The sequence below is a fragment of the Microtus oregoni genome, unplaced genomic scaffold (assembly GCF_018167655.1).
Source record: "Microtus oregoni isolate MIOR12 unplaced genomic scaffold, Mior012 000010F_ref0000083, whole genome shotgun sequence".
Taxonomy (NCBI): Eukaryota; Metazoa; Chordata; class Mammalia; order Rodentia; family Cricetidae; genus Microtus; species Microtus oregoni.
In genome coordinates, this window is record NW_024543069.1 from 13,532,826 (window position 1) to 13,556,808 (window position 23,983).

At 45.0% G+C, this 23,983-nt stretch overlaps 1 protein-coding gene across 2 annotated transcripts; it reads right to left on the bottom strand.

The window, feature by feature from the left end:
• Nucleotides 1-2,587: 2,587 nt before the first annotated feature.
• Mfsd1 (major facilitator superfamily domain containing 1) lies at nt 2,588-23,614 on the bottom strand. 2 transcript variants are annotated; one of them, XM_041659449.1, is made up of 16 exons: nt 23,383-23,614; nt 21,613-21,665; nt 20,629-20,741; nt 18,816-18,858; nt 16,704-16,771; nt 15,084-15,192; nt 12,745-12,847; nt 11,131-11,229; nt 10,284-10,395; nt 9,506-9,562; nt 9,038-9,194; nt 7,670-7,767; nt 5,984-6,096; nt 4,892-4,939; nt 4,196-4,253; nt 2,588-3,011 (listed from the first exon to the last, which is right to left on the bottom strand). In XM_041659449.1, the coding sequence occupies exons 1-16, from the start codon at nt 23,540-23,542 to the stop codon at nt 3,008-3,010; spliced, it is 1,395 nt and encodes a 464-aa protein (XP_041515383.1). In that variant the 5' UTR covers nt 23,543-23,614; the 3' UTR covers nt 2,588-3,007. The 2 variants fall into 2 exon arrangements, with proteins under 2 accessions (XP_041515383.1, XP_041515384.1); XM_041659450.1 differs by lacking the exon at nt 2,588-3,011 and having other exon boundaries at nt 4,192-4,253.
• Between the last annotated feature and the right edge of the window lie 369 nt (nt 23,615-23,983).

Genomic DNA, 23,983 nt, shown 5'->3' on the forward strand with positions numbered 1-23,983 from the left:
TGGATGCCCCAGTGTTACAGAACTTTGGGTGACTGTCCAGGCAGTGAGATGACTCTGTCAATTCTAGAGTTTTGAAAGTTGCTTACAATGCACTTCCTGTTTACTTAGGTAATATATCCTTCTGGAGTCTTTGATGGAGTTGAAGGATAATTATATTTTTCCTAAGTTTTGATAAAAGATAAATTAGATATAAATATTGTAACTATAATTGCTTGATAACTGTTTTGTTATATGTAATTTTACTATATTAAAGTTAAAACCTTCCTTTTTATTTAGACAGAAAAGGAGAGGTGATATGGGATTCCCCTCTGTATGCTGTGAATGTTTTATTACCATTGGTTAATAAAGAAACTACATTGTGCCTATGGCAAGGCAGAATATAGCCAGGCAGAAAATTCAGAGATAGAGAAGGAAAGTAGGCGAAGCCAAAGAGACGTCATGTAGCTGCTGAAAGAGATGCTTACCAGTTGGCCACAGCCTTGTAGTGATACATAAATAGAAATGGGTTGATTTAAGATATAAGAGTTAGCCAGGAACATGTATGTCTAAGTCATTGGCCAAGCAGTGCTGTAATTAATAGAGTTTCTGTGACTATTTCGGGTCTCAGTAACCAGAAAACAAGCAGCCTCCCACTACAGACCCTCACACAAACAAGCAAACAAATGGAATACAGGTGGGGGGATCAGAACCCAGAATATACAAGCAAAAGACCAATAATAGGCAAAGAATGTCTAAACAAAACAAAATCAGACAAAAAGTCTACAAAAATACTAATGAGTTCATTCTGTGTTAACCAACCCTGAAGTGTGGCTAATATCCCCAGTGAGACTCCATTAGAGAAAACTAGTTTGTTCTTTGCCAGCAGGTACCAACTGCAGACAGCTTCTTGGCTATTGGTAGGAGCGGATGTACATTTTCCCTCCTCTGGCTTGATTCTGTGCAGGCCATGTATGCGTTGCCACAGCCTGAGTTCATATGTGTGATGGCACCACTTTTGAGTCATTCCTGCTCCTGTAGTACCAATAAAAACCCATTGGTTCTTGGGGTGTGATGGCACCCACCTTTATTCCCAGCAGAAATCTGATTAAGAGCCCAATACAGTCTACATAGCAAGTTCCAAGCTAGTCAAAGATATGTAGCAAAACCTTGTCTCAGAAGGACAGAGGGAGGGATGTAGGGAAAAGAGGGAGGGAGGGGGAAAGGAAAGAAAGGAAGGGAAAACTCATTGGCTCACCAAGTTGGATTTCGGTGCAATGGTTTGGTCTGTAGTGGGTGCCCCTTCTGGTCATTTATGTTCCAAACAGGTTATTCCAATTACTTTTTATTTTATATACATTTTAAAAAGAAAGGAAGGAAAGTTTTGTACATACACTGTGCTAGGCACAATGGATACATTCACTAACAAACCAGACAGTGTCCCTGCTCTCAGGGAGCTGACAATCTGAGGAGGAACCACACCACTCCAAACCCACACTGACACCAATTCTTCACAAACTGAGGGGAGCTAAAAAGGCAGAGGAGGAGGTTTTCAAAGTTCATAGCCATCACGGATTGTGTACGGCCTGAGTAGTCTGGAGGAGTTTCTGTATGGAAGAAGGTTCTGGGCTAGGAGCTAAGGCTTTTGTTTAAATCAGATGAAACCAGGTTAGAGTGTGCCTAACACACCCTAGAACACACTCTAGGCAAGGGACAAAAGCCTGTGAGAGGAGCAGGAGCACAACCCGTTTACAAATACGTCAAGGCTCCCTACAGCTCGTGTGTAGACACAGGGGAAAGGGCAAGGCCAGCATGCGGGAGCCAGGCAGCGCACGCAGCTTGGACGACGTCATACTTGGTGCGGGCTACAATAGCCACAGGTAGTCAAAGCCTCAAAACTAACAAGTGAATAAAGCCATAATAGACGATAAATCAAAAAAAAAAAAGAAAAAGAAAAAGAAAACGAATGCCTGTTCAGATTCTGCACTTTTAAAAGATTATTATTATTATTATATTTGTGCATACGCACACACGTGGGCTCTCACGTGTGCGAGAGCCTGAGGAGGTCAGAAGAATGTACTGGATCCCTTGCAGCTGGAGTTCCAGGTGACAGTGAGCTGCCCCATGTGGCTGCTGGGAACTGAACTGGGGTCCTCTTGAAGAGCAGTGAATGTTCTTGGGCACCGCCACCTCTGCAGCCCCTTGGTGTCCAAGATTTAAAGCATATGACACTTTGTACCATGTGTAATCATTCAATGAGACTGTACCTAGGACATTTTCTTACTGCAGCTTTGAGTTTTGGAGATTATCTTCCCAGGGAAAAGTGAAATCAGTGTTGACATGTTTTAAAAATATAAGGAAGACATAAAGAATAATTTTTGCACTGATTCTATGTACCCATGTATGCAGGTAGCCATCATAAATTGAAGGACACTTTTATGGTCTTTTGCGGGGACGGGTGCTTCAGAAAGTTTGTGCTACAAATCATGTCACTGATAGAAACAACAATGCCCTCCGAAGGTTTGCTGCTCAGCAGACAACATGTAATGACACTCAGTCTCCTAGTAGAGAACATGAAGCAATCGTACACCATTCTCTCTGAGACAGCCAGTGACTGCGAAAATGTCATTTATTCTATATGTAACAGCCTTCTCTACCATCCCTCATATTTCTTTTCCCTTTTATAATACATAGAAAATGTTCACCCTGAAAATGCAGGTACTAAAAACTACCCCAATAGAATATGCAGACCGACCACTGCGTCTGGTCCTTCTTAAATCTGGTTGAACGTTCCAGACCAATTTCCTAAGTGTTCCCTGTTGATTAGAATTCTTTAGTAACTCATGCTATAAAAACCACAGGCTAAAGTGGTCTACAGGAACACACTTTTTGTAGGTATAGTTGAAATATAAATATATTTTCCACTCTGATATTTTTCTAAATAACTGTTTTGTAAAAAGAGAAAGATCTTCATGAAGGTTTCCAATCAGGGATGCACGCTGCCCGTTCTCAAGACAGTCATTTCAGGGTGCTATCTGCAAAACAGAATACAAGAAATTACCAAAAAGAAGGAAGCTTCATATTGTAACTTTGTGAGACACAGAATGTAAAACATTATCATTTTGTTGGGGTGGCGTGGGGGTGCACATGCATGCAGGTGGCCACAGAAGAGGCTCCTGGGTCCCCTGGAGCTCATACCCAACATGAGCCCTGGAAACCGACCGCTGGCCCTCTGTAAGAACGGTACACACTTTCAATCACTGAGCCAGCTCTGCAGCCTTTCGCTTCAGTTCAGCATGAAAAGCAAGAGCATCACCCTGCTCTAAAAGACGCAGGCTGTTTCCCCAGACTCCAACCTATTCAAGTCACAAAACTGAACATCAGATGATATGCATATTTGCAATAAATCTTTAAATCGTAAGTTTAGTGGCTAAAATCTTTAAAAATAACAGGAAACAGAATTACCACCATGTTTATCATATACTTATAAAAAAAATAACATAACCCCTTACTACAGTCTTTAGTCTGTTAAGAAGAAATCTGAAAAAAGCAAACAGCATGCTGATATTAGGATGTCAACTGGACATAGTAGAGTCACCAGGGACATAATGTAATACACATGCTGTTTAAATAAACAGAAGACCTGCCGGACCAGACTGGTCTGCGGGCATATCTGTGGGCACTGTCCAGTGCACCATGGGACAGCATCAGGCCGACACAGGCAGCCGCGGGCAGTACAAGAAAGGCAGGCAAGCATGAGCCAGTGAGAGGGAGCCAGCAGGCGGCGCTCTGCTTCAGGCTCCTGTCCCGCCTCTCTCGATGATGGATGGGAGGAGACTGTGACCTGGAATGATCAGTTCCTCCCCAAGTTGCTTTTGCCCAGAGCATCTTATCCCAGAAACAGGATGAAAGTAGGACACAGGGCAAGACAAAAACGTTACCTTAACTGGTTTAACAGGGTAAACTGAGAGAACAGAAGGGCACAGTCCAGACAGGAGGCAACAAGCCCTCTCTTCCTTTTCACTCTTGCATTTAAGCCTTGATATTCATCTTAAATTTTCTGAAATACCTAAGAATTTTGTATTGCTATTTACAGACCTGTTAGCTCTTAAAAATCAAGAAAACAACTGATATCTTTAAAGTCCAAACCTAAACTGAAATGAAATGCTCACAGCTAAAGTTTTCAAGATACAATTTTTTTTTCGCTTTTAGTACTCACTCGGTATGAGAAAGTTTCAATTCTTCCCTTTGTTTTGCAGAATAATTTAGATTCCCACCTAAAATGTAAATGAGTAGCCATTTTAAGCAACGAGTAATTAAAATTTAATCATACACATAAATATTTGCATGAAAAGTTATGAAAGACAAAATGAAAAATATATAATCACACTTTAATTTTAGCTTTGTATATTTAAGCTTGAAGTTATATTTTGCTTCAGGTTTTTTTAACTGAAACACTGTTAAATGTCAGTATCACTGAAAATTAAGAAAAATTAAAAGAAATTTAAATTTTTTGTGTTATATTCTCTTAAGTATATCATGCCTTTTAGGGACAAGCAATTAGATTAATAGACATCAAATTCTTACAAAAATACACTAACGCATACTAGTATGGACTAGTCAAAAATCTGCTATTTCTCATTCTAAACCAAATATACTCAACCTCAAAGTGGAAATTAATTTACTTTTTATTTTTAGAAATGAGATTATGAGGGGTTTAGGGGTTTTTTGCTAATATACACCTGAGATTTTATATTATGAAACACTGATCTTACTAGAGACGAAAAGGCATAACAGCAATTTTGACAGAAGGGAAGGTTCAGAATGTGTGATTATAAACATGAAATCACTAAGTAAAGCCCGGCCCTCAGGAAGATCCACCAGAGGTGAAGAAGAAATCACGAGAGCTGCTTACCTCGGGCACGATTCACCAAATACAGGCAGACCACGGCTAAAAGTGACACTGGAAGACACAAGGCACCCTTGTAAGTGACGCCTCTGTAATCACAATTAACGCATAAATCAAATTCCTCTTCCTGGGTGCAGGGGTTTGACTAGACGGTCTCCACAGACTCATGCATTTGAACGCTTGGTGTATAGAGACTGGCACTATTGGAGGTGTGGCCTTGTTGGAGTGGGTGTGGCCTTGTTGTGGAAGTGTGTCACTGTGCAGCAGGCTTTGAGGTCTCATTTATGCACAAGTTATGCCCAGTGTGGGGCAGTTCATTTCCTGCTGCTCAGGGATCAAGACGTAGAACTCTCAGCTACCTCTCCACCACCATGTCTGCCTGCACGTGGTCATACTTCCCACCATGATAATGGACTAAACTCTGAACTGTAAGCCACCCCCAATTAAATGCTTTCCTTTATAAGGGTTGCCATGGTCGTGGTTGTCTTTTCACAGCGAGAGAAACCCTAAGACAATTGGCATTTTAAAAAACACAGGTCTTTGTTTCTGAAAGCTCTCAAGTGCTGCCGCGTTTTCCCTACAGGGAATCACTGCTCCTCAGCTCAGGGATGACTTGGCCAGCAAATGGCTGGCACCTCACAGGAAGGAGGGAGCCAACACCCCCACAAACACACGTGTGCGAGCTCTCTCTCTCTCTCTCTCTCTCTCTCTCTAACACACGTGTGCGAGCTCGCTCTCTATCTCTCTCTCTCTCTCTCTCTCTCTCTCTCTCTCTCTCTCTCTCCTTCCTCACTTCTCGCCCCAGAACTTCAGCCAGCTCCTGGCCAGTTTGTCACTCCACAGGAGTAGGCTTTGCAGGGATTTCTCATCTGGCAACACCATGTGTCTTTATAAAGGAACAAATGAAAATGTCCCCCTTAACTTCCCACCCGGAGCCAGTTCAGAGCCCACAAGGTGGAGCCTGGCTGCCTGCCCTTACTTGCTGAGGCACACACACTGTTTAACTTCCTTTAGATGATATGGCAAACCCAACTGTGAAAATCTGCACATTTTACTCTATATCATAAGAAAGCAAATGCTGCCACATGGCACACTCACAAGAAACACAGGCAATGAAGAAAACCTCCAAAAGCAAGTATCCCCGAGAATCCAGTATCATGCCAGCAAGGATGGAAATGACGGCCAGCCCGAGGTTCTGAATGGATTGCATGCTAGGATTTGGGGATAAAAAAAATCATTTCATTCTCCAGAGTCTTCATACACAGACTAACTTCACTATTAATATTAGTATCACAGACCACACATTACGGGTGTTACGGAAGACTCTCAGCCAGGGAGCACATGGGTAGATTTTGGGTTTTGGAGACAAGGCAGCTATGTAGCCCTGACTGGCTTGGAACTCACTCTGTAGACCAAGCTTGCCCTGAACTCACAAAGAACCACCAGGCTCTGACTCCAGAGCGCTGGGATTAAAGGTGTGTGCCACCACTCCCAGCAGATTTGGGGGTTTCTCCTAGACTGTTCCTGCTACTCGACCATCGGCTCCAAGGCAAGGGAAGTGTGAAACGCCTGCCTGATGAAGGAAAGGGAGAGCTGTCTGCACAGCAGTCACCGGAGCAGGCACCCTTCCTTGCCTTTGGGAGCCTGGGATACCAATCACCCTCCCACTGAGCAGAGCTCAGATGGACAGGAGTGGGCATGTCTCCTATGGGTTTTAGCTTCTGCCAGCTGTCTTGCTAGGGGCTTCCCTTGCTGGATGGCCAAACGTAACTAACTGTGTTTGTCTGGACTGAGGAGCACCCAACAGAAAAGAACCCTTCTAGGTATGTCTGTTGGTCATGTCTGGAGGAAGGACTTCAGCAGGAAATCCTGGACGTGGCTAAGCACCACCCATAGGCTGGAGACCTGATGAAAATAAAAGGGCCTGTGATGGCTATTCTTGGCTGTCAACTTGACCACATCTGGAATTATAAAACCCAGAAACAGAAGGGCACACCATGAGGGAATTTTGCTTAATTTGAAGTAAGATCCATCTCTAATCTGGATCTTTGAGTTAGGAAGATACTTTTAGGTGGAAAGACCCACCTCTAATCTGAGCTCGTCTTTTGCTGGAAGCAGATATAAGGGCATGGAAAAGGAAGCTTTTGCTCTTTGCCTGCTTGGTCTCGGCTCCCTAGCAAGACCATTTCTTCACTGGCCTTTAAGCCTACATCTTCAGAATCCAGAGTATACTGAAGACCAGCTGAGACATCCAGCCTCATGGATTGAGCAGCTGCTGGATTCTTGGACGTGGCATTCATTGACAGCCATTGTTGGACTAGCTGGACTGCTGACTGTAGCCACTCCACAAGTCCCTTTCTACATAGAGAGGTGCATTCCATGAATTCTGTTACTCTAAGAGAGCCCTTAGTAATACAGGAAGAAAGGCCTGAGAGCAGGTATAGGGGGTGTGTGTGTGTGTGTGTGTGTGTCTGCCATGATGGATCTGCCTCACCACTAGCCTAGAATCAATGGAGTCAAGAATTATGGATTGAAACCTCTAAAACCAGGAACCAAACTAAACCTTCTCCATTGAATTGTTTTCCTCAGATCAATATTAGAGAAAATGACCAGAAACACCACAACAGTTGCTTACAACGGACCAACTGACGTTTCCAGTCACCCGCAGGGTCAGCGCTGTCCCAGAGCTCTGAGTATCACTACAGTTAGGACACACACAGCATCATGATAACTGACAGGGCGGAAGGCAGCCTGTGTGACAGGCGATGAAAAGGCAGTACTTACAACCCGTACGCAGTTCCCAGCTGGTGTTCCGGAACTACAAATGCCACCATTGGCCACAAAGCACAGGCAAGCAATGAGTAAGAGAGTCCCAGGAGACACTGGACAGGAGGACAGAAGGATATAGTATGTGATATTCCTTGATAAACATTAGTAAAGTCACAGACTAGCTAAATGGAAATGTAAATAGGTTTTGCTGTAATTAGACTAAAATCTGAAGCGCTTGGGCCTCTCTCAGTGCCCAGCACTGTCTTAACCATTTTCAATTGTGTGTATAAGCTGTCTGGGCCACTGGGTAGTCAAGGGCACAGACAATTTCCAGGAAGTTCTTATCCAAGTTTCAGGCATGATTTTTACCTGATTTTTCTTAATAACAGATGAAGTAATCAAGGCAGCAGGGTGAGTTATTCTACTGCTGCCCGTACAGGACCAATTCTGAACTGAAAAGCAGAGCAGGGATCCAGCTGCCATCATCACTTGTTAGACGCTATGTGACAAGGCCCTTTCCGCAATAAAAAACAAAAAAGAACTTGCTGACTCTGCTGGCAGCAGGCCTGCAGATGTGCACCTCTGAGTGCAAGGCCAGTCGAGTCTACACAGTGAATTTGGAGATAACTTTAGCTGCATACAACAAGAGTATGTCTCAAATTAGAAAAAAAAAAGAGTGAAAAAGAAAAAGCATGATTTGAATTTAAATTAAGTATTACATGTACCTATCAAACTGGAAAATAAGAAAATAATGCTGACACCCAACATTAGCAAGGCTAACAGACACATCCGGGCACTCCTGGCACAGTTACAAATGAGGAAGGAGTCCCTGAGCATCATAACGTAAGACGTTCCCTGTGCAAAGCCTCCAGGGCAGCACTCCTATCCCTAGGGCCCGGATGTCCCTGTAGGAGACTTCCGGGGAATTGCCCACTGATGCCCACGGTGCTCCAGTGAGAACAGGTAAGACACACAGCACTTCAGCCTGCACTCTGAAAACAGACACCAAGAAGACGGCGAAACCTTCACGGACTTCCTGCCACCTTTAATCCTACCAAGAATCAGAGACAGAAGGATGGCTACTGGGCCAAAAGATCGGTCACTTTTAATGAAATGACTTATTTTAATGCAGCTCAGAAAAATAAATGGAAGTAATTAGTTTTCCAATCATGAGACTATTCTGCTTCCAATTCTACTTCGGCTTTGACGGCTCCCTACTAAATAAGCCAAATGAAAAACAACCCTCATACGTTAGTAATTGATATTCACTTTGTCAAAATTATCACCAAGTCACGTCCCCCTCGGCACTGCCAGCTGGGTTTGCCAGGCACACCAAGCATCCCTGAGCGCTCTCCGAAGCCCTGATCATCCCCCGCTAATCACCATAGCAATCCACGGGTTCCAGAAGGTGAAGGCCAGCATCATGTGGGACACGAGAGTGGTAGCTACTGCACACAGGACCCAGATGACGTTCTTCCCAGTTTTGTCCACCAGGAGTCCGAATATTGGGGACATGGGAGCTGATATGACATACACGATACTGCCCAGAGAGCACAGGAATTACCAGAAGGCCACACAGCATCTCTACAAACAGCAGACTAAGCAAGTCCAGCTTGTTAGTTCAGCACTCTTCTCAAATGACCGCCAGAAAAGAGAAAGAGAAAAACCAAGAAGAATTCTTTGTTTTTTTTTTTTTTCCCCTTAATGCAAAGCCAAGTCTTTGGGACTGGGGTCTGCAGTGTTGGGGGGGGGCTGGGGTCACACAAGTTTTCTGGCCTCTCAGGCACGGCCTCTGCTTATGAATACCCATATATCACATGCAACAAGAACTTATAGAATTGCACCAAATACCTGTTAATTGCACTTGCTGACTGGGGAGAAAATCCAAATTTCTCTATGAAAAAAACTCTAAAATTAAAAAAGAAAAGTGTGCACATTAGGAGAACTACTTTCACTTCATGAAATAAAGACAAGTTAAAAAATAACTCTAATGTCCAATGGGCTTTCCTTTCCTGATAATATTCTCCCACTGTTATCTTTTATCGATCACGTGGCACTCCGCTGCAGCTTAAGAACTCATGGGACTCCTTCACTGACTCAACTATGCCTGCCCACACGTCGTCAGAACACCAAAGTAACAGCAGAACAGTAGAGTCCTTTACTGTGCAATAGAGTTCTTGCCACTGTGACTACGTGGTTTTAAAGATTATAAAGACATAAAAACACAATTCCTGCAAACACATCTGCACCTCACACTGCAACAGCCAATGAATGAGGTGAGAAGCAGACGAAGCAAGCAAGCACCTGCCTTGAATCCTGATCCTAAGTCTGGCAGGATTGACCCTAAGTGGACAGGCACCAATGCACAACTTCCATTCATAATAAGCAGCCTCCTGATCCAAGAACGAAAGAAAATTTTAAAGGATTTCTTCAAGAGAATAATGAAAGTATTAAAACAAAGCTAAGCCGGGTGCTGTCAATGCCCACTGTATCCCAGAACATGAAATACAGTAGTCTAAAAATACACTGTGTCCAGAGTGGCAAAATAAAGACAGAAAGTACCCATTCATCGACGTGACTCAGCTCTCGTGGTAACTTACAGGTGGGCGGACAGCTGGAGGATACTCACTTGCCCAGGCCGATGAACGGGAACACCGCTGCGTAGTAACAGACACAGATGAGGAAGACCAGCCACAGGGGCAAGGAGAAGTCCTTTATGTCAGTTAGCTTAATGACTTCACCTTGAGAAAGGGAAGACGCGTTGTTTCATAAACCTAAGGACCTTTCATCTATAGTCACCATTTTTACTCACATAATTAAACTTTTTTTTTCTGGAAAATTCCACAAATAGCATCTCTGAGACAACTTACAAGTAATAGGGAAAAAATAGAAGGTACAGTTGTTCCCATCTATGGGAACTAAAATCACTTTACTAATATGAAAACAGAATCAAGAATGTACAGTCTGTCAAAATGTTTAAACGGAGGAATGCATACAAAAATTTAGATAAGCAGAAATGAGTCTGAAGATATAAACATTCGACGCCACAGCACTGCACTGTGGTTGTGCCACCATAAAGCAGCTTTAGAGATGCCTTAGTTTAGTTAGAGGCTTCACCCCAGCCCCCGGCATCCTATAGCCAGAGAGTCTGGAATGTTCAGGTGGAGGTTCCATCCCAAACCCCCTCCCTAGGGAGTTGCCTCAGTCCAGACTCCACCTCTGAGAAAGTCAGCCAAATGGTGACCCTTCCCCAGAGATGCTCAAGACCACTCTCACCGGGTATTTAAACTGCCCTCCTAGAGAACAAACAAGTGGTTTCCCGGTCTTCCTTCCCCATCTCCTCTCTGAGGGCCTGGAAGGTCACCTGGGAGTGTTAGTATCCATTAAGCCTGGGCTTTTTCTAACTCGGTTTGATTTGGTCTGATCTGGATTATTTTCCGTGCCCTCCGCCCCACTCTTCCTCCAGGGTGACATACCTGTTTTTCCTTGCTCTTTATGAAGGATTTTCTCTGCTCTCCGATCCAAATAGGCAAGGACCAGGGCGCAGATTAGTGAAAGAATGCACGTTACACCCCCTAAATAAAAGAGAGAAATTTCAGAAAAGCCCAGAGGCTGGGAAAGCTGCACCTACACAAAGAGCAGCAGTGTGGCCACTGAGGAAAGGGAAATAGAGTCAGGGCTAAGAAAAGCAGACCACACACACACAAGAGGGACAGAGCGGCAGACAGCTGGCAAGCAAGGGTCACCTTTATCACAGTATGGCTCAACAGAAGGTTGGAAACTAGAAGGAAAATACTGGAACAAAACAGCCTGGGCTTACAGAGACTGGGGAGAGCGGATGGCTGCTACAGAAAGGTGAAGACAGGAGATCCTCGGAGCTCACTGGCCATCCAGTCTAACTGAGTGGCCTCAGTGAGAGACCTTGTCTCAAAACCTAAGGTGGGGAGTGACGGTAGAATACATCTACCACTGACCCCTGGCCTCCACACACATGTAACATGTTCACCTATATGCAAATGTGCGCAGAACAACATGAACGCATACATACATCACAGAAAGAGAGGGGGAGGAACTTCCAGCTGAGCAGCACACTGTGTATGTTCCAATTCAAAGAACGTGGGTTCTGCTGCTGCCACCGACACGGTGATGCCTTTGGACACAAACTTGACCTCTCTGAGGCTCAATTCCTCAGGTATAAAATAAAAGGCTTTGAATTGATGATGGCCAATTTCTTTTCTACCTCTGAAATTATTTAAAATTCTCTATGTGGAGAAAACTAAATGGAATGTTGAAGAGCAACGACAGTAAAAATAACTTTAACTAAGACAGAGCAATTGAGAAGGAGGGTGTGGGGAGAAAGCAGCCTGGAGATAGGATTTCCGTTAGCCTCACCCCCACTACCTCTTTAACCGGCTGTGTGCATCAAGCAATTACAAGCAAAAGAAGACATGAGAAAGCAAGCTGCACCTCACTGCTCCACAAGCCACTGTGAGAAGCCGGTGACACCCGGGGCTCATCACACATCTGAGATCTGTGCAGAGCAGGCTGGCAGGTACACACAGACCTTCATATTCCACTCAGTCACTCAGCAACTGGCACCATGGGGCTGGCTCAGCGAACCAAGGGACAAGAGGAACCCACCCAGTATGCAAAGACGCGCAAAGACCACTAGTAATGGCGACAGAGAATAATCCCAGGCTCCCGGATTTAACTTAGTGGACTTTTCCACCACGCCAAACCACTTCTCTCTAGCCTGAGCAAAAAGCTCCCAGCTTCCTCCTGCTCTCTGTGACTGTGAGTTCACCTGGACACACTCCCTGGCTGACCTCACTTCACACACACAGTCTCTTTGAACATACAATATCCAAAAACAGCACTGAGGTACACATGGGAAAATCAGGTCCTCCTTCAGAAGTGCCAAGGTGTAGGACTGTCTATTTCTAACCAGAAGAACTAGTGAACTAAGGAGGCAAAATCACAACCCATAACCACAGTGTCGGCACTGAGTCTAGAGTTCCTTCTCCTTTGGCACAGTATCTCCTATCGCAGGCCTTCAGAGGACAAGACACGGGACAGAAGGATTCACTCACCAATCATGAGTGTCACTCCCAGGGTCAGGTGGCCAGCGGTGCCCAATGAAGTCTCGATTTTAGTATACAGCCATCCCATGAGGTTCATGTTCACTGTGCTTCCCTGAGGAAGAAAGAAACAACAGTATTCTCAATTATAATCTCTTGGGGGAGGGTTTACTTATTTACTTACAGTATCTCAGTAAAGTAAGTGTAACCGGAGTCCACATTACACGGAAGATAATGTGGATTAGACTGAGGTGGGAAGACACACCTTTAATCCAGATCCTTTGAGGCAGAAGACCCACCTCTAATCTGGGCAACACCTTCTGCTGGAAGTCTACATAAGGACCTGGGGAAAGGAAGCTTTTGCTCTTTGCCTGCTTGCTCACTCCTTGCTTTCAAGCCCATTTCTTCACTGGCATTGGAGCCTACTTCTCTGTAGAGCACTTCTGAGGCAGGGTGCCAAAATTGATGAGAAATTAGACAAGCTATAATTGGTGAGAAATTAGGCAAGCTATATTAAGGCTCTGAACTAATCAATGTTCATTTTACTGTCTTATGCTATTTATGGATGCTTTACTGAAGACAAAGTGCGGTGGTTTGAATAGGTATGACCCCCATAGACTCATGTGTTTGAATGCTTGACCCAAGGGGAGTGATACTATTAGGTGTGGCCTTGCTGCAGCAGGTGTGGCCTTGTCAGAAGAAGTGTGTGTCACTGTGGGAGCGAGCAGGCTTTGAGGTCTCATATGGTCAGCTACCCCTAGTGTGGTACACAGTCTCTTTCTGCTGCCTGCAGATCAAAACGTAGGACTCTCAGCTCTTTCTCGAGCACCATGCCTGCCTGCATGTTGCCAAGTCACTGATGATAATGGACTAAACCTCTGAAACTGTAAGCCAGCCCCAATTAAATGTTTTCCTTTATAAGAGTTGCCGTGGTCTAAGTGGATATTAGATGTAAAGTCAAGTATAACCAGGCTACAATCCTCAGCATCAGAAAAGCTAGGTAACAAGGGGGACCCTAAGAGGAACAGATGGCTCTCCTTGGGAAGAGGAAAGAGAAGAGATGTCCTGGGAAAACTGATGGGGGGATGGAGGGACTTGTGGGATCAGGATGGTCGAGTAGGGGCAGGACGGAGTGGGAAAGCAATGAAAGAGATGTCTTGATAGAGGGGGCCATTATGAGGTTAGGGAGAAACCTGGTGCCAGGGCCACTCCCAGAACCCACAAGGATGACCCCAGCTAAGACTCCTAGCAGACAGTGGAGAGGGTGACTGAAGTGGCTTTCCCTGCAATCAGATTGGTGACTACCCTAACTGTCATCACAGAGCCTTCATCCAATATCTGATGGAAGCAGACGCAGAGATCCGCAGCCAAGCACTGGGCTGAGCTGCAGAAGTCCAGTTGAAGAGATGGAGAAGGGATTATATGAACAATGGGGGGAGGGGTCAAAATCATGAAGGGGAAACCCACAGAGACAGTTGATCTAAACTTGTGGGCACTCACAGAGTCTGGACAGTTAGGGAACCCGCATGGGACTGGCCTAGGCCCTCTGCATCTGGGTGACAGTCGTGTAGCTTGGTCTCTTGTGGGACTCCTAGCAGTGGGACCAGGACCTGTCCCTGATGCATGAGCTGGCTCTTTGAACCTATTCCCTATGGGGGGATGCCTTGCCCAGCCTTGATGCAAGGGGGAGGAGCATGGTTCTGCCTCAACCTGATATGCCATGCTTTGTTGACTCCCATGGGAGGCCTAGCCCCTTCTGAATGGAGAGGGAGGAGGAGTGGATGAGGGGGCATAGAAGGGACATGGAGGAGAGAGGGAATGGGAGGAGAGGAGGAGAAACTGTGGTTGGTATATAAAATAGTTACCACGGTCATGGTGTCTCTTCACAGCAATAAAGCCCTAACTAAGCCACAAAGTCAATGTCACTTTAAGTCCTAGAGAAGTATAAAAACAAAGGCTAGAGAAGTAGCTCCCTGGTTAGGGCACTTGCTGTGCAATCACGGGGACGAGAGTCCAGATCACAGCACCCACGTAACATCTCGGTGTCCCCTGTATGCCTAATAATAGAGCTCTGAGGAGACAGGAGACTGGAGCCTGCTGGCTTCCAGCCTGCATGAGAAAATGCCTAGGTGAACAGGGGGAGTGTGACAGAGAGTAACACCCAATGCCCTCCTCTGACCTCTGCATGCAGAGACACCTACATAGGACCACACACAAACAGGTGTTTCGGAAAGTGATATATAAAACCAATGCCTACTTCTTCCCACCCAAGTGTGCCCAGTATACTTCTAAGACTTTGAAGAGATAATTTTCTTCCTATTGGGCCTCACGAGGTCTGGCACCATACTTACAATTCTGGCCATGCTGAGTTGGAGTCCAAACACCAGATTTAATTCTTTGCCTTTAAACCAACTCACGGCGTATGTGTTCTGGGCAACTGCTAAGGACTCTCCTCCAATTCTAAATGTGGGGGAAGAAAAGTCACAGTTTTGAAAGAAACCCCAGCTAGCAATTCCAACTCTCCTCCCCAAAAGAAGTAGGACTTCTGTTCCCTCTTGAATGGTGGTAGGTTTGAGGGCTCCACCCAAGAAGACACAGTGAATGGATACTGCGTGGTCATAAGCATCCCAAAGATGGCATCGGCCATTTCAGCCTGGCACTTACAGCTGGAGTCCTAAGTTAGTTTGCACAAATGGTAACCATTCCCATGCTACACGAAAGCAACCCACACGAGAGGCACCACTTGAAAACAAACGGCTCTTCATGGCACCCAAGTATCCAATATGCAAAACAACAAGCTGCAGGTGATTCCAGCCTCTGGCCTTCCATGAATCTCTGCAGCAGAGACCCCAGACACCAGGACAGACAGCCTACCCACATACTCCACCTGCCACAAACTGTAAACAAATATGATGACTGTCTTCTATTGTGACGTGTTGGAATGATGCGGCAAGCTGAGCTCGCAATCATGACATGCAACGAAAGGAGCCTGACCTCTGCACCATCTGTCCTACACAAAACACTGAGCGGGGGAGTGTCCTGCGTTCACATTTTGTAAAACCGGAATCTCACTTTTCAGACCAATACGCAAAGCACTTACAGAATCAACATTCTTCTACTTCTGGGGTTCAAATGTTCTTCCACTTAGCTCCACACGTTTATTACTACCCCCTTGAGACCCATTTCAAAGATGTCACCTCCAGATCCTAAAATAGGTCCTGCCATGGCTCTGTCCTAGTCCAAAGGTATCTTCCTCCTCATCTACAAATAAGTTCCCACACTCTCACTTCACCCATGGGGCCATTTCTAGCCACATTTTTGCTCCAGAATCTCTTTCAAGGTCTTCTATACATTTTTATTTCCTTCAGAGATACACCACATCTATCTATCCACGTGCCCTTGGTGCCTCTGAAAAAAGACTTCCTTCTGTCAACTGTATGCCTCAGGGTAGGAAGCCCGCGGCTGGACTCAGAACAGGTTTGTGTAGCAGACACTGAAGTGTACCTGCAAGCAGTCAGCCTAGAGGTACCGCTACTTCAAGACACCTGAACAGTGAGCAGGAAGACTTACGCACCACTCACTCAGGAAAAGACGCCCAGAGTAACTGACCTAGAAACTGATGGTCTATACTTTCATGAATGGAAACAAATCTGTCTTAAATGCAATCAGGAAAAACATCGTTTCTGAAGAAGCTTATAATTGCAAACTCTACAGCTAACCACGATCACTCAAAACACTGCATCTCGGTTAAAACAAGTAACCAAGAAGAACACTACATATTTAGGCTACATTTCAAGGATGTGAAATAATTACTTGAAATAATGATGTATTTCTTTTAAATCCTCAATAAAGGACAAGTATTGTGGGTTAGTGCATAGGTTGAGATATGGAAGGCCCTGGCTTTAGTCCTTAGCATTAAACAGATCCTCAATAAACATGCTAAGATAACATGAAATTATGGAATAACTTACCCAAACACAAACCTCCCAAACTCCATCAGCCAAAACGCATTAACTATTCCACCCAGAGCAAAAATAACCTGTAAATAGTAATAGAAAAATAAATTCAGGACATTTGAAAGGGATGAGTAACACAACAAACCCTTATTCTCACAATAATCTTATTAGCCAGACTAAAAAATCTGAGAAATTAAAATATCAATGCTCATGCATTTAACGGGACTTATGCTGGCCAGGAGGCAAGCCTCCAGCATGACCCTGAGAGATCTTCTGGATCAGGTTAACCCACAGGCAAATATCCACCCAAACGTGGGTGACGCCATTCTCTGAGCTGAGCAGCATGAAGGGAGAAAGCAAGTTGGGCGGGCACCCTCACTTTCTGCTTCCTGTGACACACACGCTACAAGCCACAGCATTATACAGTAATTGCTCAGCCAGCTTTTCAGGAAGCGACTCATCAGAGCCAAAAGCTTTGCTGGAGGTTTAAACCAAGACACAGGGCATATTGGAATCATTACCTTGTGAATAAAGTGGCTGCTTCTTGCTGTAAGATTTCTTGCTGTAGCTATCCCCCTTCTGTTACAAATCTGGGGTTTATCTCCTGCAGTTCAATACTATTTGAGCTATGTCTGGAGACAGTCACACAATCTAGAATCCCGCTTCCCACTACCAGGCCTTTACTCCTCTCTCCTATGTAAGCATAGAGATCTGCCTTCCTGCATTTTTGTTTTTTATTAGCAGGCATTTGGTCATCATTTAGGATCCAGGCAAAAGCACTCCATTTAAGAGATTCCCAGATATCCAAGGACATAGAATTACTACATGCCTAAAGCTGTTAATTCATAGCTGCTCACATAAACAGGAAAAAATAAGCATGCTTTGGTTTCACCTCACTTATAGATCAGGAAAGTGATGACCTAAACCTAACCTTGCATTAAAAGATTCCTAACTCCTCACCTCACCTTTACCTCCATGTAACGATGACTTTAGTTCAGGAGATTAACTATGAGTCTTACTCTCAGAAAAAATCATTAACCATCTACACACAGTGCAGAGGAAGACAAACCTCCACTGGCACCTCTGATAAGCACAAGCTTAAGAGTTTGCTAACAATGAAGCTTTCTAACATTTGACAAAAACGCTAATGGACCAAGGGTGATAAACTTCCCTTGTCTGTTTATATTGGTTGCCTGGTTACCTATGCCTGCAAGGTTTTGTGGGTCTTTATAGCTGGGTAAGAACAAAGAGAGTTAACACAAGTGGGAACAGAAAGAGGCTGGAGCAGAAGAGAGCAGAAGCATCCCAGAAATTAGCAGAGATAGAAAAATAAAAAAGAAGAAGAAAATGTAGAAGAGAGTTGGAATTGGAATCAAAATTGAGACAGAGAAGTTATAGACAGTTAAGAGAGAAGAATTAGAATGGAGAACAAGAAAGAAATAACAATAAAGAGACATGGATAGAAATGTTACGGGAGGTCCTCCCACTCCTCCAGCCTATCGCAGCTGAGATACCAGCCCATTGGGGTGTGGTCTCTCTCCCTTTAAAAAAGCGGCCACTTCCCTCTCCTCTCTCTCTTCACTTCCTGCTCCGCCGGCGACTAGACTCCCTTCCTGGTTGCGCAGAGGGCTGACAGTGATCTGTAAGTTTTTTCCCCTTTAAATAAATACCACCCTATTAATCATAATTCCAAACTGGTGTGGCATTGTTTATGACTTACGCCTTCATAGAAAGAGCATGTTGTGAGTAGACATCTTAACCTCCAGATTTTAGTTCCTTTAGCTTATTGTGGCATCTTTCTTCTGAACCCTGAGAGGAACCCTTAGAGGCTGGACCTTTACGGTTCCCAATAAGACACTGACTGCTTCATATTCCCACCAACATGCCTTCCCCCAAACTGTGGGCCAGAATAAACCTTTATCCCTCCTAAGTGGCTTCTGCGATTCACAGCAATGAGGAGAGCGACAAAGATGATGTAATTAAAGGCTTAAAATAAATGATACCACGTGGCCATTTGTGGGCCTGATTAATCAAGCTTGTCATTCATTAATCATATTTTGCTTGGGGAATTAGATTAGACTTCAAAGTCACTGTCATGAAATGAACAAATACTTTGGCCTTTCTTACCTGCCCAACGCAAACAAGGCAGCTGAAAATAACCGTGCCCCATCTGTGTGAGAGAGAAAATGTCATTTCTTCACCTTATTGTCAGTGACCAGAGTCCTGGACTAAGACTAACCAGCTGTGCGGGTTTGCCCACTCTACATGAATGCTCACCTGCAGCTTTCCTAAACCAGGCACTCATACACAGAAGCCCAGCATTCTGATGGGATTGCAGAGGTTCAGCAACAGCCCGGGCTTACGCATATCATCGTTGCCCCTTAAAACCTAAACAATCGTCAAAATGCTCCCAGGATCAGGCCATTAGAAATGGAAATTCTTTAATAAACTTCTGTTGGGGACTAGCGAGATGGCTTAGCAGCTAAGTGAAGATATCGCTTGGGCAGAGGACCCAAGGTCAGGCAGCTCACAACTGCCTGCAACTGCAGCTCCTGGGGATCCGGACACTCGGGGCATAAAATAAATCTCTATTTTTCGAGTTTAGAATTGGGTCTAGGAAGTTCTACAGTAGATAATTTAAGTGACTATAATTCTTGATAACTAAAAACTTCTTTCAGAAGACAAATCTTAGGCAAGTTAATGGAGTTCCAAGTCCAACTTTAGTCTAAGTAACAATATTTCACCAGCTCAATTAAAATAGCAGAATTAGAAGCATCTTCAAAAGTCACCAGAGTCAGCCAGGCGGTGGTGGCGCACGCCTTTAATCCCAGCACTTGGGAGGCAGAGGCAGGGGGATCTCTGAGTTCGAGACCAGCCTGGTCTACAAGAGCTAGTTCCAGGACAGGCTCCAAAAAAAAAAAAAAAAAAAAAACAAAAAAAAAAAACACAGAGAAACCCTGTCTCGAAAAAAACCAAAAAAAAAAAAAAAAAAATCACCAGAGTCAACTGTACTTCTGAATCTGAAACCCACTCAAAATCCTTGTAAAAAGACCACAGCATCAGCTGAATGTTCTCTACAACTGGAAAATTCAATGTCCCCAGAAGATTTATATCACCCCAATGAAAAAGCAAGTTCCTCCTCCGAATAAGTGGGATTAACTTCCCTTAAAACTCAGCTAATTCTATTCCTTGGGACGAAGCAAACTATTTCCTTCGTACTTAACTATTTAAGATTCTTAAAAGCAAACCCCAAGCCAAGCACACGAGAGTGCTTTCAACACTCATCCCTCAGACACGACTTCAATCCACAGCAGCAGCCTCGCTCCTGCCTTCCGAGGGAACTCCCAGCTGTGTTCCCCAAGTCTTCACAGCCAGCGCGAAAGGTAAAAAGTGACAAAGCTTTCTCGACTATTCCTCTTCAGCCTCTAACGTGCATGGCCAGAGAAAGGCGGAAACAGCGGGAAATTCGTAAGTCTTACCAGAGCTGAGGGATTGTCTCTCTACCTATGTGCAAAGACCTTACATCTCCAACTCTCCTTTAATCTCTGTGGACACTAGTCAGGCAGGAACTGTCACCCTACTGGGCAATGAGGAAGCCGAAGCTTTGAACAGTAGGGACTTGACCAAATGGCAGTGAGATGACTCACACCTGGATCGTCTGGCCCAAATTAAGAGCATAATTAACTTCCAGAAATGGATGACCTTATTCCATCAGCAGCATTCACTAGACCTGAGCTTAACTGATCAACCAAGCCTCAAGGATGAAGTCTAGAGACAAAAAAAAAAAAAAAACCTTCGAAAACAGAGCACCAATCCTCATGTCCATCATTGGTCACTTCACAAGTCTATTGAGTTCTTTGAAGAAAAACGTCAACCCATTCCTACATTTTCCCAATCACCAGTTAAGTTTGCCCACAAATTAACTTTTCTGCAAGCTTACCGTATTCCAAATATTCGGTCTATCAAAAAGCCACCCAAGAAACACAAGACTACATTGGGCCAAGAATACCAGGCATACAGCAGCATGAATTTCGTGGTATTCACTTGCATGTCCTATATGGGAAGAAAAGAAAACTTTTTTCCAAACGGGTTTAGCAATTAACAAGTCAAAACAAACAGTGATGACAGCTGTTAGGGTAAGTTCCTTGAGACTCTTGGGGAAGCTCCAATCCTTGCATTCAGAAGAACAGTCACACCTGGGCACGGCTTAACTCCACACACTGCTGATCGGGCCTCATGGATTCCAGGACCAGTCACTGGTATGGGGCACAACTCAGATTGTTTCTGTCTCCTACATCCTTACGTCTTCATTTCTGCCTGCATTATGGATTCCTCCCACATAGAAAAGAATCATCTTTGCCCAGTCTTATGGACTCTATCCTCTTTAACACCTACTAGAACACAGAAGGATAACCCGTGAACTTTCCCTCTGCTCAGTGGCTTAAAAAAAAATAGACTCCCAACAACGGTCTAAGCGCCCAAGAAACAACAAATATCAAATATAATTTTACATTTCAAAACCAGACTACGGACGCTAATAGGGACAACACTCAGCAAACGATACCCACATTTATAAAAGTAAATAACAACTGAGCTTATCTAAGAAGGTCAAAGCCAATCCACAGATCACTTGTCCAGAGGGGTCGGCAGCGGGAGTGTAAAATCTCAACAAAAACCGGCATTTTTAGCAACCCAAGTTCACAATTATCTACCTAAAGAATGAAACTATATGCCATCTATGCATCATCCATGAGTTCTTTGGGGAAGCAAATATGATCCCAAGAAGCCTGCAGCTTGTGGGCTTGCTGATGACACTAGAATGGAAAGCAGGCAGACCTTTCAGATGGGGCACCCGGAGAGCTCATGGTACCAAGTCAGTGTCCCAAAACAAAGAGCAGCACAAGAATGTGGAAAATGAACTCACCCGTTTAATTTGAGTCTGGAGGGCAGCGGGGCTGTCATAGCAAAAGTAGCTACCTAGGGAAGAAAGAGCGCATATGTCAGTCGCAATGATCAAGTCTGCACAGAAGTCTACAAGGCCTAATTACAAGCCCTAATTAGTAACTAGGCTGGGGAGTTGAAGGCTTACGCTATTGCTCATGCCATGGAAACGTTTTGTAGACACTTCCTCATCTGCCATCCAAAAGAACTTCCACAATTGAGCAATGTGCATACCCAGCAAATAACAGAAACCTAACAGCCACTGTTTTTAATCTTTTTTTCTTCATGCTTCCCATGCTTATTACTGTATTAATATTGTCATGAAATAGCTTCATTTTCCTTTCTTAAAGCCATCAACACTAAAAATCCTACATTCTTTACAGTTGCAAGTTAGCTGCAGTCACTTTTCCTGAAAGCAGAATTAACTTCCACTATTCAAACCAAACCAGTCTTTGAAATAAATTCTCATCCTGTAAACAAAATACCCAGGAGCAAATGACTACGTGAATATGGTACTAGAAACAACAACAACACCGAGAGACTAAAGGATCAAGCGAAAATATAACACGGTCTCCTCTGAGGAGTTAGAAGCTCGAGTGGGGAGAGAGATGTTATCCATGACCGAGAGAAGTATCTCAACAGTGGCTGACAGGCTTGAGGGGCCCCGAGATAACACTGCCTGTTTCCACACTGACTGCAGATACCCAAAGTTACCGGTACCAAGGTGGGCAAGGTAACTAGGGAGGCAGGACTCAGCTTCTCAAATCCTTAGCCCAATCTACCTACCAAAAACAAGCTGTCAGCTTGAGGAGGGACAGAATCTTCAAGTGTTTTGTCTTTGCTTCTTTGTTGTTGATTCTAAACCTAGAACTTCTAGTTCCTAGTTTAGTTTTTAGTAAGAGATTCAATACCAAGGTTTGTTTGTTGAGACCCGATCTCACTCTAGTGCTGGCTATCCTCTGTAACTAAGAGAGTCACCTGTTTCTGCCTCCCAGGACCGGGATTAAAGAAGTACACCACCAAGCCTGGCCCAGTACCACCACGTTTTAAAGCAAAGGAATGGGTTCCATTGTTCCAAAAACTAGTCAACAGCATGTACAAATTGCAAAGAAACCAAAGCCAAAAAGTGTCCGCTATACACCAGGAGCATATATTTCTGAATCTGATCCCTGAAATGACACTTTCGAGTCAATCCACTATTTATGAATCGGACCACTTGCAGTGTAAATTTAAACTGTAACAGAGGAGGGAAATATGTTTTAAAAAGAATCTTAAGAAACTGCTTTCCGAGGATTAGATTTCTTAAGTGAAACCAAAGCCTCCAAACAAGTGGGGTCCTGTAGGGCTGTTTGACACGGGAAAGGTAAGAAAAGACGCCTACTGTTAGGCTGCCAGCAAGGTACAGTGAACCCAAAGCCCGTGTGAGAGCTCAAGAAAGACCAAGAAACGCGCCCGCGGTGGGCGGGGGGGGGGGGGATGTCGTCTAGGGAAGGGAGGGAGAGGGATTTGAACAACGCTCAGAAGTCTCCTGAGCACAGTGCTCCGGGGCAAACAACTGAGATTCCTTCTCACCCCCGTCCCCAGGGAGGAACTGCTGCACTCTGGGACTTAGCAGGAACAAAAGTCGCCAGCTCTGTCCCCAGGCCTCGCTCGCGACAAAGATAGAGGGGGTCCCAAGCCAGGACGGCAGAGCGGATCGGGGACTCGAACCCCGGAATCCCTCGATCGTTCTCCCTAACCCTCCCGGGCTCACCGAAGCCGAGGAAGCACATCAGCAGGAGCACCACGAGCCGGTGCGCCAGGTGGCTGGGGTCGCAGAGCGCGGACAGAGCGCGCGGGGCGCCCCGGACCGCGCTATCCCCCTCGGGCCGGTCCCCAAGCAGCGCCCGCGCCTCCTCATCCTCCTCCTCCATCGGACTGTAGCTCGGAACGGAGCGGGAAGCAAAAGCAAGGCTGGAGAGATGACGCTCACGTGACCGCGTGCGCTCACGTGACCCCCGCGAGTCACGCACCGCCGTGCTCACGTGAACGCCTGTTCACGTGGTGGCGGGGCATTTGTTTACTGCGCTTTCTGGTCCACTGATGTGGGTGGGATGAGGTGAGGTGGATCGGGTCCTCCCGCTTCCCGTTAGCGTCTGGTTTAAGACCAGGAGGGTGTACGGGTGCAAAACTCCCAATGGGCGGCTCGATTTGAGCAGGTAGGGACCTCAAAATCCTTCTGCAGCTGAGCCCCCTCTCTCCCTCATTTCGCCAATTCCTCCTGCTCCCGGACCTTCTGATGTGCCTAGCACTGATGTTGGGGAAAAGGACGAGTTCTCTCACCTCGAGAGTACGGGTGAGAGAATTTACTTAGG